This window comes from Pelodiscus sinensis, chromosome 19, assembly GCF_052426305.1.
Source record: "Pelodiscus sinensis isolate ZL-2025 chromosome 19, ASM5242630v1, whole genome shotgun sequence".
In the NCBI taxonomy this organism is placed as follows: domain Eukaryota; kingdom Metazoa; phylum Chordata; order Testudines; family Trionychidae; genus Pelodiscus; species Pelodiscus sinensis.
In genome coordinates, this window is record NC_143070.1 from 3,490,312 (window position 1) to 3,509,910 (window position 19,599).

Genomic DNA, 19,599 nt, shown 5'->3' on the forward strand with positions numbered 1-19,599 from the left:
AGAGACCTGCAAATGGAGTAAAATCATCAAAGCTTGTGGGGAGATGAAGATTGACACCCACTGGGGGTCTGGCCCCAATGACTACAAGGAAGCAATGCTATAAGGGTTCAAGAGTACGGCAGAAAGGGATCTAGGGGTGATAGTGGACCACAAGCTGAAGATGAGTCAGCAGTGTGATGCTGTTGCAAAAAAAGCCAACATGAATCTGGAATGCTTTAACAGGTGTGTTGTGAGCAAGACATGAGAAGTCATTCTTCCGCTCTACTCTGCGCTGGTTAGGCCTCAGTTGGAGTATTGTGTCCAATTCTGAGTGGAGAAGGATATGGAGAAATTGGAGAGGGTCCAGAGAAGAGCAACAAGAATGATTAAAGGTCTAGAGAACATGACCTATGAAGGAAGGGTTGAAAGAACTGGGTTTGTTTAGTTTAGAAAAGAGAAGATTGAGACATGAGAGCAGTTTTCAGGTATCTAAAAGGGTGTCATGAGGAGGAGGGAGAAAACTTGTTCATCTTGGCTTCTGAGGATAGAACAAGAAGCAATGGGCTTAAACTGCAGCAAGGGAGGTTTAGCTTGGACATTAGGAAAAAGTTCCTAACTGTCAGGGTGGTCAAACACTGGAATAAATTGCCCAGGGAGGTTGTGGAATCCCCATCTCTGGAGATATTGAAGAGTAGGTTAGATAAATGTCTGTCAGGGATGGTCTAGACAGTATTTGGTCCTGCCATGAGGGCAGGGGACTGGAGTCAATGACTTCTCAAGGTCCCTTCCAGTCCTAGTGCTCTATGATTCTATTAAGGCTCGGCCCATCAATGGCTATTAAACAGCATGGGTAGGGAGGATGTCCCTGTGCCAGAAACTGGGATAAGACAGTTTCCCTCTTCTGTTCACGCCCTCTGGGGCACCTAGCATTGGCCTCTGTCGGCAAAGAGGACACTGGGCGAGATGGACCATTGGTCTGACCCACCCTGGCTGTTCTTATCTTCGGATGCTATACACAGGAGAATTTTAGAAATATTTGGAAGAGCGTGAAAGCTACAGTCAAGGGTGGAGGGATCTGGTTTGTATTTCAAGGGGCGGGGGGAGCAGTGAACCAAGACACAACACACTGTAATGCTTGAGCTAATAAAAAAGTGCTGGGTCGATAGCTACAACAAATTTTCTCAACGTCTCCCCAGGTCTTCTTTATGTCCGAGACATAACAAAGCCCTGTGAAGAGACGGAGAATATGCCAAGGAAAATATTACCAGCTAGAAAGCCATGGCAGCCAATTAGTTAGCATGTTTTCAATCCCCTAAAACGAATGGCAATTGAACTTGCAAATTCTTTAGGCTTGCTTAGCCTTGATGGATAGATTCTGTTTAATAGATTTGATTTAATGTCCACTGGTTTCACAGAGAGCAGAATTTAATCCAGCACCTTGCATTACTGACAGCATTTTTCCTTCCTTCTTCTCTCAAGGGTATGTCTACACAGCAAAGTTATTTTGAAATAACTTTCCTAGCGTCTACACAGCCAAACGGCTATTTTGAAATTAATTCGAAATAGCGGAGGGCTTATTTCGAATTTGGTAAACTTCATTCCATGAGGAATAACGCCAACTTTGAAATAGCTATTTCGAAAGAAGTGCTGTGTAGACACTTACATCGAAATCGGGGGCTTCCAGCCCTTCCCAGGGTGCCCTGGGGACCACTCTGGCCTCAAGCAAGAACACTCCTCTTCTTCCCTCATCCCTGGAGCCCTTAAAGGGGTTGACTCTGGCCACAGTGCCTGTGCCAGCTCCAAGCCTGCCAGCCCAGAGCCAGCAGTCACTGCCTCCACCCAGTGGCCTCAAAACATGAGCCAGCAAGACACTGGCAGCCAGCCCTCCACGTCTCCCAGGATCAGTCTGCCAGCTCCCAGGAGCCTGCCAGGGCCCAGAGAAGGCGGGCGCCTTCCTGGCCTAGGGTGGAGATCTGGGTGGACCTTATTCATGTTTGGAGGGGGGGGATGCTCCCAAAGTCCATGATCTCCGCACTAGATGGAGGAACGCGGCCGTCTATGGCAGGATAGAGCCAGCCTGGCCACCAAAGGCCACATGCGAACCCAGGAGCAGGTTTGCATGAAAATCAAGTTGGTCCAGCAAGTTATCCAACCCTGAACTTCTCCTCTCCCTTCTTCCCCCTTCCAGCTCCCTCCTCCCAGGTTTCCTCCTCCCCTCTCCCAGCCGCTCGCCAGCCCTGCACTGCGCATGCGCAAGACCCGCATTGCGCATGCACTCGCCGCAAATGAATGGGGTGCCCAGCTAGATTCAATACTTTGTCTAGTCCAGCCAATAGTACAAATACTCTGGAAAAACAGAACCTCCACCTGAAAAAGAGCAATCCCCATAGTTTGACATCAATCTTTGGACATTCGATTTAGTGGGTCTAGGTAAGACCCACTAAATTGAAGGCTGAGAGAGGCTCCAGTTGGCCCTGGTACTCCTAGCAGTCACAAGGAATAAGGGAAGCCACTTACTTAATAAGAAATAAAGCCCACTTACTCCTGTGCTGAGAAGGTGGTCCAAAATCTGAGAATTTCAAATCAGCATAGAATACTTCTCCAGCCATGTTCTGAAGCAGCAGCAAATGATGTTCTGGGAAACGTGGCACCCTTCCAATTATGCACACGCCTAAACAACAGATACATTCAAATCAGGAAGTGCTGGACGCCAGAAACACTTCCTGCTGCTATTCCCCATTTTGGGCAGGCTTGCTTTGCATATTTTCTTTAGGAACAGAAACTTACAACCGTGAAGACCGAAAGGTTATTTACATACGAGAGTCGTTTAAAAATGCACCTTCAATCAACCAGAGCTTTGAAATTCAGAAAGAAACACTGGACTAGGTTAATATATGGTGCTACACCTAGCACTGGAAGGGACCTTGAGAGGTCATCAAGTCTACTCCCCTACCCTCATAGCAGGACCCAGTACCATCCCTGACAGATTTGCCCCGGATGGCTCCTCCCTCAAGGATTGAACTCACAACTTTTGGTGGAAGGAGGCTAATACTCAAACCACTGAGCTATCACTCCCCACTGAGGTGGGATAACCCTGTGTTTTAAAATTGAAGATGCAGGGTGTGCAGCAAAGCTCCAGCAATGCCCTCTTGGTCCTGTGCTTCTAGGGGGGTATTATAAGGCGCAGAGGCTTGCTGTGGTCCTCCCCACTACCACTTAACTTTTCTAGAGGCCAGAGTCACAGCTCAAAGAGCCACCCTCATCTTCAGCAAAGTCGTGGGCTGTGTCTACATTGGCATGACTTTGTGCAAAAGCGCCCGCTTGTGTGCAGAAACATGCTGCCTGTCTACACGGGCGGGGAGTTCTTGCACAAGAACACTGACGTTCTAATGTGTGAAATCAGGGCTTCTTGTGCAAGAACTATGATGCTCCCACTCAGGAATAAGCCCTCTTGTGCAATGGTTCTTGCGCAAGAGGCCAGTGTTGACAGGCAACATGAATTTCTTGTGCAAGAAAGCCCAATGGCTAAAATGGCCAACGGAGATTTCTTACACAAGAGCATGTCTACACTGGCATGGATGCTCTTGCGCAAAAGCACGTCTCTTGCGCAAAGGCACATGCCAGTGTAGAACTCTTGCGTTAAAGAGTATTTGTGCAAGATCATGCCAATGTAGACGTAGCCAAAGGGTTGAGGTGAAACCCTTCCTTAACCCTGGCCTCCCTTTGCAGGCGCAGACATTTTAGTGGGGTGGGGAAGGTTGGGAGGAACTTGAGTTGGGTTCTAGGCACAAGCACCCTCAGTAGCCGCAATTGAGAGGGGGGTTTCCCCTAGTCTCCATACAGCAGCCTTTTCCCTGGGCTAGCTCCCCAAATTCTCCCCTACCACCTTCTCTCTGGTACCTGAGCGAATCTGTCCTACTTCAGCCCAATCACTCCTCCCTTTTTGCGGTACCCAGCAATATACTTCCTCCTCTCAGTCCTTCACTCTTCTGCTTCCTTCTTCCTTTTTAAATAGCCCAGCAGGCCTTACATGGCTGCAGGTGCTCGAATTGCCTATGGCTTCAGGCAAGCTTTTAACTAACCTCCGGTGCCCATTTTCCTTGATTACGAGGCCGCAGTCTCTGGCAGTTCACTCAGGAAACCGAAAACCATTCACCCAGCTCCCAGGATGTCTGCCCTCCTCCAAACTATTGTAGCCAGCTGCCTCGGGTCTGTCACAGGTGTTATAACTAATGTTCCATAAACAACCTTATCTCTGGGGAGGAGGAGGTCATGTGGAGAGTGGTCACGTGGCCCGTGCTTCCCCCCCGAGTTCCTCCCCACTAGTCACATCTGTTCTGTTCCCTTTGCTCTTGCTTATCTACCCCGCTGAGGTTCTAGCTCTTTAACGAGCTTTCTAAATAAACATTCTGACTCCCGCACTCGTCAGTTGCTGGAAAACAACACCCACACCTGTAACATTTGTTTGCAAGGATCAGTGACGAGGGGAATGAGGAGAGCTTAACAAGACTGAGACTCTTCAGCGAGGAAAAAAGACGACTAAGAGAGAGGTCTACACAACTGTGAATGGTGTAGCAAAAGTAAACAAGGAAGTGTTATTTACTCCTCATAACACAAGGACTAGGAGTCACTAAATGAAATTAATAGGCAGAAGATTTAAAATAAAGAAAAGGAAGGTTTTGTTCTCACAACGCACCGCCAACCTGTGGAACTCCTTGCTTCAGGATGTTGTGATGTCCCTGCTCTTAAAGCAAAACAGTTTTCCTTCTATAATAGTTCTTTCCCATCAGGTTCGGTGGGGTTTGCATCTTCAGGCTATTTTTCTGAAGGATGTGTGTTACCTCCGGTTGTTTCTCTTGCTCCTTACCTTCTTTGTCCTGCCATGCTAAGCTGGTTTCGCTCACAAATATTTGGTCCCAACTGAGAAATGCTGGCCTCTTTTCAGAGCCCTCAATTTGCCCACTGCTTACATCTCGATAGGGATATACAGCCATCTTTGGCATCTTTACGTCTGTTCTCAGCTTCTTCCTAGAGCAGGGGTGGCCAACCCACAGCTCACGAGCAACATGCGGCTCCTACACCCCCAGCTCGCAGCTCTTGCCGACACTCCTCCGCCCCCTCTGAAAGAAACAGAACTGGGGTAGCGGCATCCCATGCAGACTTCAAAATAGCTGCCTTAAAAGGGCCAGGTCTGTTCTGCTCTTAAAAGGGCAAAGCCTTTTTTTTTCTCAACCAAACGTGGTGGCCGGGGCTCTTTTTTTCCTCGACAATTTTTTTCCGTCAGCTCTTTGCGTTGTATCCACCACTATTTTGTCTCTTCTTCTGTAACAGGTTGGCAACCCCCCTCCTAGAGCCTTTGGCCCAGTAGCCATTGCACTTTTCTTTCACACATTCTTCACTCTAGGTATGTTTACAGAAGTTTCCCCCAACTTTATTTGGCCATGGAACCCTTTTAAACTCGAAAGAATTTTGTGGAACCCCTAATAACAGGCTAATGTATGGAGCTGAAAAAGTAGACCACAGATAAGTAAAGATACTAATAAACAAATGCTAAACAAGGTCATGAGAGCAACACTTAGTTTAATTGCACATATTTAAAAACAAAAATCACATAATATTAATTATTATTTTTTAAATCATAAAATGTTATTGTAATGGAATTTTCTCACGGAACCCTTATTTTCATTTCGCAGAACACCATTTGGGAAACATTGGTCTACACTACAGAGCTTTTTTGGAAAAAGGGCTGTTTTTCTGAAAAATACTTCATTGACGTCCACACTGCAATCGCGTTCTTTAGGGAAAAAATTAAAAGAACAGAGAGTTTTTTCTGACACTGGTAAACCTCTTTCTATAAGGAAGAAGCCTTTTTGCGAAAGAGCTCTTTCAGAAAAATGCATGCGTGGATGGGGAAGAGAGAGCTCTTTTGAAACAAAAGGAAAGAGGAAAAAGCACAGGTGCCTGGTGGCCACTCCGTCCATAATAATCACAGCTGAAATGCGAGATAGCATCCATTCAGTGTGGACGCTCTCTTTTGAAAAAGCAGATCGATTTTTCAATGTGCTTTGGCAGTGTGAACGCTCTCTTTCGGAAGGTTTATCAGAAGATCTCTTCCGGAAAAGCTTCTTCCAAAAGAAGCCTGCAGTCTAGACATAGCTACACTCACACATAACAAGGTCAATTTCTTTGTAACAGAGAAGCAATAGGCACATTCGAACAAGGACATCAACAAACAACTAAAAAACAAACAAACCCCGTTACTTATTTCACAATACCAATGTTAAAACTTAAAACAAAATTATAACATTTTATCCCTGCCTTGACATCAGCTTTGGACAAATTATTCTGGCTGGTGCACCTTAACCAATGGGAAGGTAAAAGTCCTTTCTGCTCTCAGAGGGTATGTCTACACTACCACCCTAGTGCGGACTCTGTGCCCGCGGCTACACGAGGCACGAACTAGATAGTTCGGACTAGGATACCTCGAGGTGTAACGATAGTTCGGAAAAGGAATCCTAGTCCGAACTATCTAGTTCGTGCCTCGTGTAACCACGGGCACGGAGTCCGCACTAGTGGACATTTAAAAATGGCGGCACCCGGCAACATGCAAATGAAGCCCGGGAAATTCAAATCCCGGGCTTCATTTGCAAGTTCGTATGATTACATTAACCACCCTAGTTCGAACTAGGGTGGTAGTGTAGACATACCCAGAAAGAGTAGCTAGTAAAGTACACTGAGACTACGTCTACACTACGAGTTTTCTCAACAAAAAATGTGCTAATGAGAGACTCATTTGCATGAGTCGCAATCTCATTTGCGTATTTTCTCGTGATCCATTTTTGCACTAGGGGTTTTTGTGCAAAAACAAGCAGTGTGGACGTTTCCTTTTTGCGCCAAAAACCCTTTTTCTGCTAGATCGGTATACCTCCTTTTTGGGGGGCATAAGGATCTTGTGGAAAAAACCTTTTTTCCACAAAAATAAAACATCCACACTGATTGGTTTTGCGCAAACACCCCTAACGAAAAAACGGAGTGGCAGAAATATGCAAATGAGACAATGACTCATGCCTCATTTGCATATTTTTTGCCAAGAAAACTCGTAGTGTAGACATAGTCTCAGACACGATGCTTTGCCTAAAGCTACATCTTAGCTATATGGCTACTAGGTCACTAGCCTAACCAGTTCTAAGGATCTTTGGAATGATTCCACATGGCCATTTTTAGGTTCTTATGATCTGGGTAAAAAGAACCTTCCATCTCTTTAGATTCATAATCCTCATTATTCCATTATTAGGACATCTTTTGTATTCACATTAAAAGCGCTTTACAAGCAGCAGCTATATAAACAAGACCACACACAAAAGGCACTTCTATTCAAAGCCCAGAGAGTAAAGTGAGTTCTGAAATGCAGAGGTGAAGAAGCTATTTAGGAGCTAGGATGAGCCCAAAAGCATTAGGAATTGAAACCAAAATGAATCGGGGCATTTTTAAACTTCTGTCTCTCTAAAATGTGTGGGATTTGCACTGAATTTCTCATAAAAGTTACAGCCGGGGACAACACAGGGCATGCAAAATATAGTTATGGAGAAGTCGTGGGGAAAATTATCAGGCTTATAATGGGAAGGTGCCCTGTGACCATTTTGTGCCCCTCACCTCGTCAAAGGGTGTGGATGGGTGAAATGAGATGAGGTCTTGATCTTTGTCACTTTCCAAAAAAAACTCTAAAGTGAATGTTTAATGACAAAGGATCAGTCAGAGTAAATTCAGAAACAGACTTCCTGAGATACATAAATAGAGTTCACCTACAATGCAAGAGATGGAGGGAGATGGAGGGTTGTATTATCCTAGGAAATGTACCTGTCATTCCTCAGGTAGGGAGCTGGGGAGGGGTGCAGGAGTCAAGGCAGGTGTTTGGGGATGTGTGGGCGCAGGGCAGGGGGCTGGAGGAGTGGGAGGTGCAGGAATCAGGACAAGGGTTGGGAGTGTAGGATGGTTCAGAGATGGAAGTGTAGGATTCAGTGTAGGGGTAGGGAGCTAAGGCCAGGGAGCCGGGAAATCTAGGGGGGGGGGGGCTCAACAGGGCTGCCCGCGGCCGAGATGGTGACTTTTCCTGGGGGTCCTGGCCTATGATGCCCAGCCAGTGTCTCCTCCCAGGGCTGCAGCCAAGGGCCGGAGGGGAGGGGTTTGAGTAGGGTGTTCACTCTTCCTCATGTGACTACTCCCCTATGGTCACTCTGCAGTATAACAGTCCCTGCTCTCAGCTCCCTCTCTTTCCACATCATGGAAAACAGTCCCATTCCCAGCACTTTCCATTGGCCTGGCACAATCAGCCCCTGACCTTGCTTTAAGCTAGGGTAAGAGGAAGCGGGCTACCAAATTTGATCATCCAATTTTGGAGGAGTTCTTGAACACACTGACTCATAGACAGATGGACAGATTCATGAACCGACCGACAGATGCGTTGACTCTCTAAAATATATGATATTACATTAGGAATTTTAAAATGTTTATTAGATTTATAATAACATATTAACTTATATTACGATTAAAAAAAATAAATAGGAACTTTTTTATATCTCCATCTCTCTGAAATTTGTGGGGTTTGCTCTGGATGTCCCTGGGACAACACTGCATATAGTTATGGTGAAGTTGTGCGTGTGGGTGCTATATATACGAGGGGAAAGTATGCAGGGATGCCCTGGGGTGCAGCTCCGGCAAGCGCTAGCTGAGCTGTGACAAAGGCCAGCTATGTAAAGTGCTGGCAGGGACCCGGGTTGCAATAGGGCAGTCCCTGTAAGAAATGTTACGTTACTTTCACTACTTTGTCTATGGCTACCTTATGGACATGGGCACACACATGGAGAGGCTGCGGCATAGAACATGACAGTTACATTTGGCATTGCGTTCTCAATCATTAAAGTATTTTCTTGTCTCCTGCCGATATTCGTTTTCTTCCGAGGAGCAGGCTTTTGCGAGCCATAAGCCAATTTTAATTGTCAAGGCCCATGAGCAAAAGAGCACATGCGGCTACCAGTCTCCCGACTGCGAGGCTCCAGTTTTGCGGCCCAGAGTCTGAAACAAGAGAGAAGAACGGTTATCGTAAGAATATGACGGGGCGAAAGCACCTTGCCCTTTGCAGGCTCCTGGAACATTGAATGAAATGGAAACACATGGCTGTTATGTTACAGGAACAAGCAGAGGTCAGGGGTCTGTGGCGAGGGATGCGATACAAACACATACCACAGTAAGGCTATGTCTAGACTGCAGGGTTTCCCGGAAAAGCTATGCTACGTCCAAGGAACGTGTCTGTGTTTTTGGAACAATTTCCGAAACAGCAGACACGTTCTTTCACCATCCCGGAAATTCTCATTGTATGAGGAAGAAGGGCACTGTCACAAGAGGTGGTTTTTCCCATGTCAGGCCAAATTTCGGACAAAGCCTCTTATGGAAGAAAATCGGGAAAACGAACGCAAATTGCGGGTTGCGTCTCTTTTTCTGACTTTTCTTTGTAGGGTAGACCTAGCCTCACACTCCTAAATGAAAGCCCGCTTGGACAGCTATGATCATCTACACCAGCCGTGGCCAACCTGTGGCTCGTGAGTCTCATGAGGCTCTTGCCCCCCAAAAGTGCAGCTCGTGAAGCTGCTCCTGCGTCTGCCCCCCACCCCCATGGCCTCCGCCCTCCGCTGGCTCCTCCCTGGCTTCTCTGTGCTTATCAGGTTGGAGTTGCGAGGTTTAAAAAATGGTTCCTAAGATGGTGGCCGTCTTAAAGGGGCAGCCTCCTTATTTAATTTTTTTGTTTGTTTGTTTTGCTCAACAGTTTTGTTCTGGGGGGTGCTTTTTTTTCTTGGCAGTTCTGGTCCATCTTTTCAAAAACAATTTCCACTGCTCTTTCGGCTCTCTCTGTTAAATGGGTTGACCACCCCTGATCTAGACCAGCAGTGGCCAATCTGCAGCTGATTAGGATGTGCTGACTGCAGGCCATGAGACGTTTTGCTGACGCTGACCGTCCACAGGCACCACCTCCTGCAGTTCCCAGTGGCCACGGCTCTCTGTTCCTGGCCAATAGGGGCTGTGGGAAGTGGCAGCCAGCCATTGGTCAGCCTCTACAGCTCCTATTGGCTGGAGGCCACCTCCACAGCTCCCATTGGCCGGGAACAGAGATCTGCAGCCACTGATACCTGCAGGGGGTCGTTCTCTGTGGATAGTCAGAGTCAGCAAAATGACTCACGGCCCGCAATTAGCTGCCTACTGAGCCTGATCTCCCACACAGCACAGGAGAGAGAATTTCACCCGGTTCGACAGGAGACAGAGCCCTAGGCCAGTACCCAGGCCTACCGAGTGACTCGGGGCACTTCTCCTCTCTATGCTGCAATTTAGATCTAGATCTACTCACCAAAAGCACTGGGCAAAAGCTAGATATTCTTATTATGTGCAAGCAAGATGATAATTGTAGTCTGCCCAGAGTAAGGGGAAGGATGTTTGTCCCCCTAGAGCAGCCTGATGGGGTGGCTGTATTTTTGTAAGGCACGTTCTTCTTGCTTTTCTGCGGAAGGAGCTCAGTGCATGCGGTCTCTGATGTACCAACATAGCTCAGCTGGCTTGATTTAAAGTTGCAGGAAGCCAAGGTTGGGTTGCATCTATTGTTGTTGATGATGGGGAGAAAATGCAGCACCTCTTTTGTCCTTCAGCCCTCTCTTATTTTTGCACTGGCCACAATTTGAGCTTAAGATGGCTCCCTGCGGCCAATCGCTCGTGGTCAGTTTAGCCTGCGTCCTGTAGGCTTGAAGCACTGAAGAATCAACCACATCCCTTGGTTAGCTGCTCCCATGTTAGTTACTCTCGGCTTTAAAAAAAACCTGTCACTTTTACTCTTGACTTTTTTTCTAATTTTATTTTCCCCCGTTATTTCTTTGCCGCCTAGACTAGGTAGTGTCTAATGATGAAGCCACTCTCTGGTCAACTAACCCAATCAAAAGCTTCAAGCGGTAGCTGAGTTAGTCTGTAGTGTAGAGAATAAACTGAAAAAAAAAATGGGAGGGGAAGACTTTTTTTAAAAGGCTCAGTGAAATCAGCTGGCCCTTAATTGGTTAATAACTGCCCTGCCTCCCCAGTTCTCACTTTGCCCCTTGGCCAGCGGTTCCTGGCTGCCTTGCCTGCTCCGAACAGACTAATTAGGAGAAAGTTTTCTGCTTTTTAGAGTTGCCTCTCTCCCCTTATAATCTAGCTCACAAGCCTGACCTTGTCATAGGCTGTAGCAGCTGTACGCAGATATAATTATAAAAAATAAAGTGAAAGCTACCCACATCTGCCTCTTTCTCTATCACTAATTCTCCAGTTTCTCAAAGGTATCACAGCAGAGGTCGGTCCAGAGGAAACATTAGAAGGAAGGGAGAGCAGTGGTCTTGGGGATTAATACAGGAACGATGGCCCATGTGGAAAGTGTGGGGTATGGAAAACAGTATTAACTCTACAAGCACTCACATTAAATTTGCAAGGAAAATTGTACCCAGAAAGATTCAGTGATTTGACCAAGGTTCTACAGGGAGTCTGTGGCATTGTACTCCTGAGTGGCAGTCCAATGTTTTAATCATGAGACCCTCTGTTCTCTCCAGAGAATCTTTCCACATACGTCTCTTAAGCCCTGGGCTCTGCCATGGCTCTGAGTCACTATCTTAACTCAGCAGATGCGGAGGAGGAGAGTCTGCCTGAAGCAAATATGGGTCACCCCAGCCAAGTCAAAAACGGGGGGAGGAGGGAGGGTCGAACCACCTGGGGAGACACTTGGCCATCCTTTTTAAATGTAATGGCGACCCATATTTGTGTCCCAACCCATAGGTTGGGAAACTCTGACCTAGGGGGACCTCAGCCTCTGTAGTAGTTAAGGATCTTTGGTTTTGGTTTTATTTAATTTTTCCTAGGCATTTATCGACGTCTATTACCACCACAACAAAAACAGATGCAAAAGCAGTGGATCAAAACTATTAATAATTTTTCCGGAATATTGTGAGTTAGGTGGTTAAAAGGATACCGGGGAAAGGCATTCAGTAGATTAATGTTTTGATTAATGGAGTCAAGAATCAGAGGGGTAGCCGTGCTAGTCTGGAGCTGCAAAAGCGACAAGGAGTCCTTATAGACTAACAGATGTATTGGAGCATAAGCTTTTGTGGGCAACGACCCACTTCGTCAGATGCATGGGGGGAGGCGGGAGGGCAGAACATTGAATTCCTTGATTAACGGAATTCATTGTGATATGCTGCAGAATGAATGCAGAACTCAAAACACAATGCCATATCTGAGGGTGTGTCTAGACTACACCTCTCTGCTGACAGAAAGATGTAGATTAGGCACATCGAAATTGCTAATGAAATGGGGATTTAAATATCCCGCGTTTCATTAGCATAAACACGGCTGCCGATTTTTTTGGCACGAGATCTTTTCAAAGGGTTTATTTTTTGAAAGATCAGCCTCAGACTGCTGCTTTTTTCCAACAAAGCTCAGTGTCGAAAAAAAGCGGCGGACATGTTTATGCTAATGAAGCACAGGATACAGGCAGTCCCCGAGTTACGCGGATCCGACTTATGTCGGATCCGCAGTTACGAACGGGGCCGTCTCCCTGGTCTCCAGCAGACCAGGGAGAGGAAGCAAAGCGGCGGAGCACATGGGCAGCGGACAGCCCAGATGCGTCTGGGCTGTCCGCTGCCCGCGTGCTCCGCGGCTTTGCTCTGCTTTCCTCCCTGTCTCCCTGGTCTGCAGACCAGGGGGGCGGGGAGCAAAGCAGAGCAAAGCCGCGGAGCCTGAGGGCAGCAGGACAGCCATGGCGCGTCTGGGCTGTCCCGCTGCCCCTGTGCTCCGCGGCTTTGCTGGGGACGCCTGTGGTACAGCAGCTGGGGCGCTGCTGGTTGGTCCCGTAGCGCCACTCTGGGCGCTACTGGACCAACCCGGCAGCACCCCAGCTGCTCTGTCCCAGGCGTCCCCAAGTCAGCCGCTGCTGAAACTGACCAGTGGCTGACTACAGGAAGCCCCTGCCCTGGCCTTCCTGGAATCAGCCGCTGATCAGTTTCAGCAGCAGCTGACTTGGGGATACCTGGGGTTCTTAAGTTGAATCTGTATGTAAGTCAGAACTGGCGTCCAGATTCAGCCGCTGCTGAAAAAACCACTGAAAATTCATCAAGTAATTTTGAAAAAAACTCAAACATTTTCTTTTCTTTTTTTTAATCAAAAATGTTTTCACAGGGGAAAATGTTTCTACGCCACCTCTAGTGGACTTACATCATCACCATCTTTCAGAATTAAGACAAAATTGAGAGGAACCGGGGAAGTTCCCCCCGCTGAATTATGTTTAAGATTTATGTACAGAGTCAAGCAGGTGTTACTGCCTCAGTTCATCATACGTTTTCAAGGTTCTCTCTGTGCTCACAATATATAATTTTGTTTAAGAGTGAATTCCTTTTCTGCAGCGAACTTACCTGTGACGGTCAGAACAACACGAGCCAAACACTTTTCTTCCAGAGAGGTTAAAATCTGGTATTTTCCTTCCAGCCATTGGCTCATAGTAACATCTAAGCCTTGCTCAGACAGGGACAGATGTCCTTTAAAAGTGCTGTTGGAATAGGTTTCAGTTCCCGATCTTAATCCTAAGATTGTGCTGCACACAGAAGGCTGGTTCTGGTCCCTGCACACAAACACACTCTCCTTGGGTATCCTAACCGGGATACGCACACTTGAGCCACTGTTTGCAGAACAGTTAAACGTGGGACAGTTCTCAGAACCTGGGAAAAGAATTTTTGTTTAAAAATCATGTGCATCTTTTATTCATGCTTCTGATCCTCATCTTTGTTAATGATCAGTTATTAGTATTATTATAGTGGCATCAGGCAGTCCGAGATGAGAGTAAGGCACCACTGTGCTAGGCACTGTATACATACACAGAGGGTTAATAGCTGGGATTTTGAAAGGTGCCTATAGGAAGTTAAACACCCAGGTCCTCCTATTAACCGTCAATAGATTAAGGCAGCTACCTGAATTCTTTTGAAAATTGCTCCCGCCATCTCATTTGTCGTATCATTACAGACATGCCACAACACAGCCACAGGAGGTAGGAAAGTATTATTGGCCTAATGCTACTGTCGAGGCACAAAAAAACATTGAGGGATTTGACCAACGACACTTAGGAAGTCTGTGTAAGAGCCAAACATTGAACTCATATGACCCGAGTTCCAGTCCAGTCATCTTGGAAAGCTGTAATGACTGAGATGCCAACCACGTGGGTTTTCCACTAGGGAACTAGTTTTCTGACCCTTCCTGGCCTGGATGCCTTCTATATTTTCCAATGTACATGGGCAGATCCAAACTGTTTTCACATGCCTCCTTTCTATGGGTATGTCTACACTGCATTGCTCCTTTGAGAGAGTAATGCAAATGAAGAGAAACGAAATTACAGATGAAGTGCAGATTTGAATTTCCCGCGCTTCATTTGCATAATCACGGTTGGCCATTTTTCTGAAATACCGTATTTTGAGAAAAAAGAAAGCGGTCCGCACGGGGTTATTTCGAAAAGAAACCCTTCCTTCGAAATAACCCTTAAACCTCATTTTTTAAGGAGTAAGTGTTATTTCGAAAGAAGGGTTTCTTTTCGAAATAACTCCAGTTTTTTTCTTGAAATAGGGTATTTCGGAAAAGCAGCCCGCCACGATTATGCAAATGAAGCACGGGAAATTCAAATCCGCGCTTCATTTGCAATTTCGTTTGTCTCCATTTGCATTCCTCTCTCAAAGGAGGAATGTAATGTAGACAGACCCTCTGACTCCTGAACAGGGCCTTCAAGCTAAAGCCATCCCTAGCTTCTCCATCTGTCTCTCCATAGACCCATACAGGTCTAGAATGACAGAAGCAACGACTCGTTCATGGCAGCCAAATGGTCCAAGGTCGGTTGTTTGTTTTTTGATGGGAAAGTCTGGTTGAGAAGGGGACCTGGCTGTGCCCAGCCAGATGTACAGGCCGGACACTAAACGTCCAGCTACAGCAAGCTGGGGCGGGAGGCTCTGTCCTTACAGTCCTTGCTCGGTGGAGGCCACCTCCTACCTGTATCTCATGGGCATGCAAGCAGCAGGCTCCGTCTCATCTCCCAGCTCCAGAAGGGAGGCAACTCAGCTGGGGAGAGAGGGGAGGTTGAAAGGATCCAGGGACAACGCCCAAGGAAGGAGGAGAGCAACACATCATGGGGAAGGTGGGAAAAGAGCAAGCAGAGTGGGGGCCGCAAGAAAAGAGGTGGAAATAGAGGCAGGGCCACAAGAGAAGAAACAAACCAGACTTGGGGCTTTAGGGGAAGAGGTGGGCTGGGGTGGGTGTGGCCTGAGGAAAAGAGGAGGGGCATGGGGCGGAGCCTCAGGGGAAGACATGGTTGAGGGAGTTTCTGCACTAGGTTCACATCGGGAGATTTTTCCCTTCAAGCCTGGAGCAAGACGACCTTTCTCCTCCCCGACCCCTCTCTTATGTAGAATACTGATGCCCAGACCTCCTTTACCTATAGCTTCCCTGTTTTGACACGCAAGAATGCTCCCTTTCAAGGCTGAGAGAGAGGGTGGAGAAACGCTTTCTTAGCTCGCTTGCACCCCTGTATATTATTGTAGACTAGCAGGCAATTTGCACTAGTGGAATTTACCCCTGGTGAAAACTGCAGGTCTGTGTACGTGCACTAAGTATCACACTGGTACAGCTACACAGAGAGATATAACTGGGGACAAATCCCCTGTGCAGGCAAGGCCTGGTGACATATATGTAAATGTGCTGATTTATGCAAATTTATGCCAATTGAAAAGCTATAGCATTTTGTCTGGAGATGTCAGCAGACATGGAAAAGCAACATGATTGAGCCAAGGAACGCAAATCTGTACCTGGCAGTGTAAGAGGCAGACACTGCAGCTTGGAGTGGACGCCAGAACTCAGTAGGATGAGGAGTCCCACGTAACTAATCGACAAACGGGTCACCCAGAAGCTCTGCCTCTTTACCAGACAAGGAGCCATGGTTCACTTAGAGAAATGGGTGCTGCAGTGTTTTAGAGGGAAAAATATCAGCTGCAGAGCTGTGCAAATAACTGATTTTCTGGTTCTCTAGTGTGTCTGAAAGCTTGAAAATAAATACTTTTTGAGTGATCCAAAACAACAATAGAAAACCCCAACGCTCCCTCCCTCCCAAAAAATTGGCTCACTGAAAAGTTTTAAAACAATGATTAAGGGTAGAACAAAACACTTCATTTTTATTTCAGGGATTTACAAAGATTATTACTGGCTTTTAATTAAAAATGGAGACAAGTTTCCCAACAAACATTCTTTTTTAAATTAAAAGAAATCAGAACATTGTCTGGACATTTTTCAAAAAAAAAATATTGTTTCTTTGGGGAGGGAGAGGTTACGCTGAAACCATTTGGAGAATTCGACACAACACCGCGAAACGTACCCGCCGACTGAAATTTTTCACTGAAAAAAAAAAGTTTGTTATAGAAATCTATCTAGCTGTGGTGAGAGGGTCTTGCTGCTTGAATTTTGCCCTTTCTTGCTGCATTGGTAATAGCGAGCCATGGGGTTTTGCATTTGGGCTAAGCTTCAATGCCTCCCTTTGTTTCTTCAGATAAAGACAACGGCTCTCTGTTCCCTCGCCCTCTCATTCTCAGCTCTTATTTTTCATAGGCAGGCTGAAGTGCCACGGGTTATGTGATCCACTCTGCTGCTGTTAGATAAGGGTTGAGGAACATGGAAATACAGAACCAGATCCAAACACTGTGTTTTTGAAAACTCAGTCTAAGGAGTAGACCTTTGGGTTTCTAAAATCATAGTTTATCTACAAACTGTCTGGAGGATTAAGGGACATTCATCAAAAGCCTTTTTGATGTCTGGTTGCTCAGCAGCTCTGAGAGAGCAGAAACATAAGCAGGGAAAAAAGGAGCATTTACTCCCCAGAATGAGGACTTCTGGAAAAGAGAGGCAGAAGATGTAGCCATCTATGGCTTACACTATAAATATCAACTATCCAATGTTCCCTCTAATTTTTTCCCCATCTGCGTGCAGAATAAATTTTGTGATGTGCGCCAAGGCATGTGTTGATGTGCACCATCAGTGGATACAAATGCTGATGGCTTTGGGCACTCTGTTAATCAGCTTGGAGGAAACCTGAATCTCTCCTGAGTGGCCAGCCGAGTGCACAATTTACAGGAAACACTGCCCTATCTTGGAAACATTCCTCTCCAGGGGGGTTCTCTTCACTGCTGCCCAGTTGGGGAAGAACCCAGAACCCTGCCCCTGTCTGTGTGGAAAGAATTCCAGCCTTATCCCAAACTCCCTCCCTGCTCCCCATTTTGCTGCACCTAGGCAAAAGTGGAGATCGGAGCAGTGCAGGAAAATAAGTGAGGGGGATCAGATCTGTGCAGTGGAGGACTTAGAGGGCTTCTGCTCTGCCCCCTTCAATTCTTCCCCCTTCTAAAATTGCTCCCATGGGCTCCTTGTCAGCCCCCTGCATTGTTCCTGCACCCTCTGCCCAGCAGGCAGCCGCACCCTACCATTTTGTGAAGATCGGGGCAGGGATAGGCAGTGCTGGGACCAGCATAGAGAGGAAAGAGCAGGAAATGATGTAGGGCAGTGGGTAACAGGTGCCTTTAGATGCATTTTGATTTCCAGCCAAAATGTGATTCATTCCTGTCGTTTTTGTTTTGGTTGGGTATTTTTTGCTGGAGCTGTCTCAGAAGCAAGTAGGAGGCCGTCTCTGAACAGGATGGGAAGAAAAGCCTGTAACCTCTCCCTCCCATGCCCCCTTCCAGCCCCATGTCTTCCCTTTCAGCCCCTCCCTAGTTAGAGATCCCTCTCCCCCACAATTCCCAATAAATGGAGATCTTCCTTACCCCTGCTGCTGAATCATGGTCTGGAAATTGCCGGCTGGAAAACCCTCTCTCTCTCGCCTAACAGTTCCTGTAGAGCAGCTGTTTACAATCATATGCTTCATTTGTAAAGAACCGGAAGAACACGTTGATAGTAGAGACTAATCCCACCTCCAAAATACAGCAACGCTAAAAAACCACCGAAACGAAACAAGTCCTCAAAACAAAATAAAACCCCAAACCACGCACACACCCACACACGTCCCCAACACAAATATAGTACTGTGTTTGTAATAGGGTTACTATATTTGAATTTTAAAAAAGAGAACACCCTGAGAAAGAGTATATCTGTATCAGTATCTACCAACTCACTTTGTATTAATGTGTCATGACATGAATACAACGTGAGTTGGTAGATACTGATGCAGACACATACACTCCCTCTCAGGGGTGTCCTCTTTTTTGAAAGTTCAAATATGGTAACCCTAATTTGTGGTTAGTTGTGTTTTCAGTGTTAAAAGTGAACTACTTAAAAAAAAAGACTAGGAAAAGCAGCATTTTCTTCTGCACAGTAAAGTTTTAAAGCTGTATTAAGTCACTGTTCAGTTGCACACTTTTGAAAGTACAGCATAATGTTTTGTTCAGAGTTACTAGCCTTTCAGAGTTATGAACAACTCCATTCCGGAGGCATTCACAGCTCTGAGGTTTTGTTTTATGTATAGTACATCAGAGCGTTTAAGGGCAGAAGGAATCAACTAGTATGATCTTATGGGCTAGAGAATTTTAGTCTCGTTTTTTAAAAGAACCCCCCTCCCCCGATTCTTTGACCAAAGAAATCCCCTCCCCTTGACCCATCAGGGAGGAGTTTGCTAGCTCAGCTTAACAATGTGCAATGGCTGCCATCTCCTGGCGGCAGATGGGTAGACATATCAGTTCACATCATTTGACTTGGGTTGGTTTTACAACTGGTTCTTTGTTCTCCCAAGACAAATGACAACCTCCCATCTGCCCCACTGAAGAGATTTGACATCACACGTCAATGATTAGAGAGGATGCAGGCAATCTAAGGGGATTTTAGATTGACACTAAATAGTCAGGAAAAAAGACAAAATTGGGGGACTTTTAGATAAATAAATATACAACAATTAAAGAAAACATTGAAGTGCAAAAATTGAAGTGGCCTTGTTTTACTTTGGAAGTGAAGTAAACTAAACTGATTTAAGAATATTTTAATTCTGATTAAGAGCATCTACACAGGGGTTTAATAAGGTTTACATAATCCATTCTGAAAGTTAATTCAGATTAACTTTCCCGAGTGTCCTTGTGTACACAAGAGCTTACAGGATCAAGGATGGTTTTAGGTCAGTATTTGATAATTAGAGAAAGGAAGAGGGAAAATCTCAGCAGATTTTATATCAGTAAAGTTATATCACTAAATGTGACAGTGAGAGGAACTAAACAAACACGGGGATTTTAGATCAATATGTTTCAGTGAATCTTAGTCTTGAATCCATTAATGCATATGAGTAACTTTACTCACTGAGTACAATGGGTATTGAATAAGGCTTAAATAAGTACTAAGCACGGGGTTCCGATTTGGCCTAGTAGAAGAATTTCCGCAAAGTGTATTTCATTTCTCCATTTTTGGTCTCTTTCAGGTATACAAACTACAACAGCAGTTGCTGGCATCCTGATAATGCACCAGGCTATGGCGGTGAGTACAGCTAATTAACAGGTGCTGGGTTGGTGG

The 19,599-nt window shown here is 46.0% G+C and overlaps 1 protein-coding gene across 2 annotated transcripts in view; it reads right to left on the bottom strand.

The window, feature by feature from the left end:
* Positions 1–18,209, bottom strand: part of LOC142823119 (uncharacterized) — a 27,475-nt gene extending 9,266 nt beyond the window's left edge. Inside the window, exons 1-4 of one of the 2 annotated variants that reach the window (XR_016347299.1) lie at positions 17,874–18,209; positions 15,876–16,108; positions 13,449–13,751; positions 2,522–9,051 (exon numbers count right to left, since the gene is read on the bottom strand). Coding sequence is in view for 1 of the 2 variants with exons in the window: in XM_089770712.1 (XP_089626838.1) it covers positions 2,522–2,588 (67 nt within the window). In the remaining variant the exon portion in view is untranslated. The remainder of the gene's footprint in view (positions 1–2,521; positions 9,052–13,448; positions 13,752–15,875; positions 16,109–17,873) is intronic. The other variant, XM_089770712.1, reaches the window with a different exon arrangement.
* Between the last annotated feature and the right edge of the window lie 1,390 nt (positions 18,210–19,599).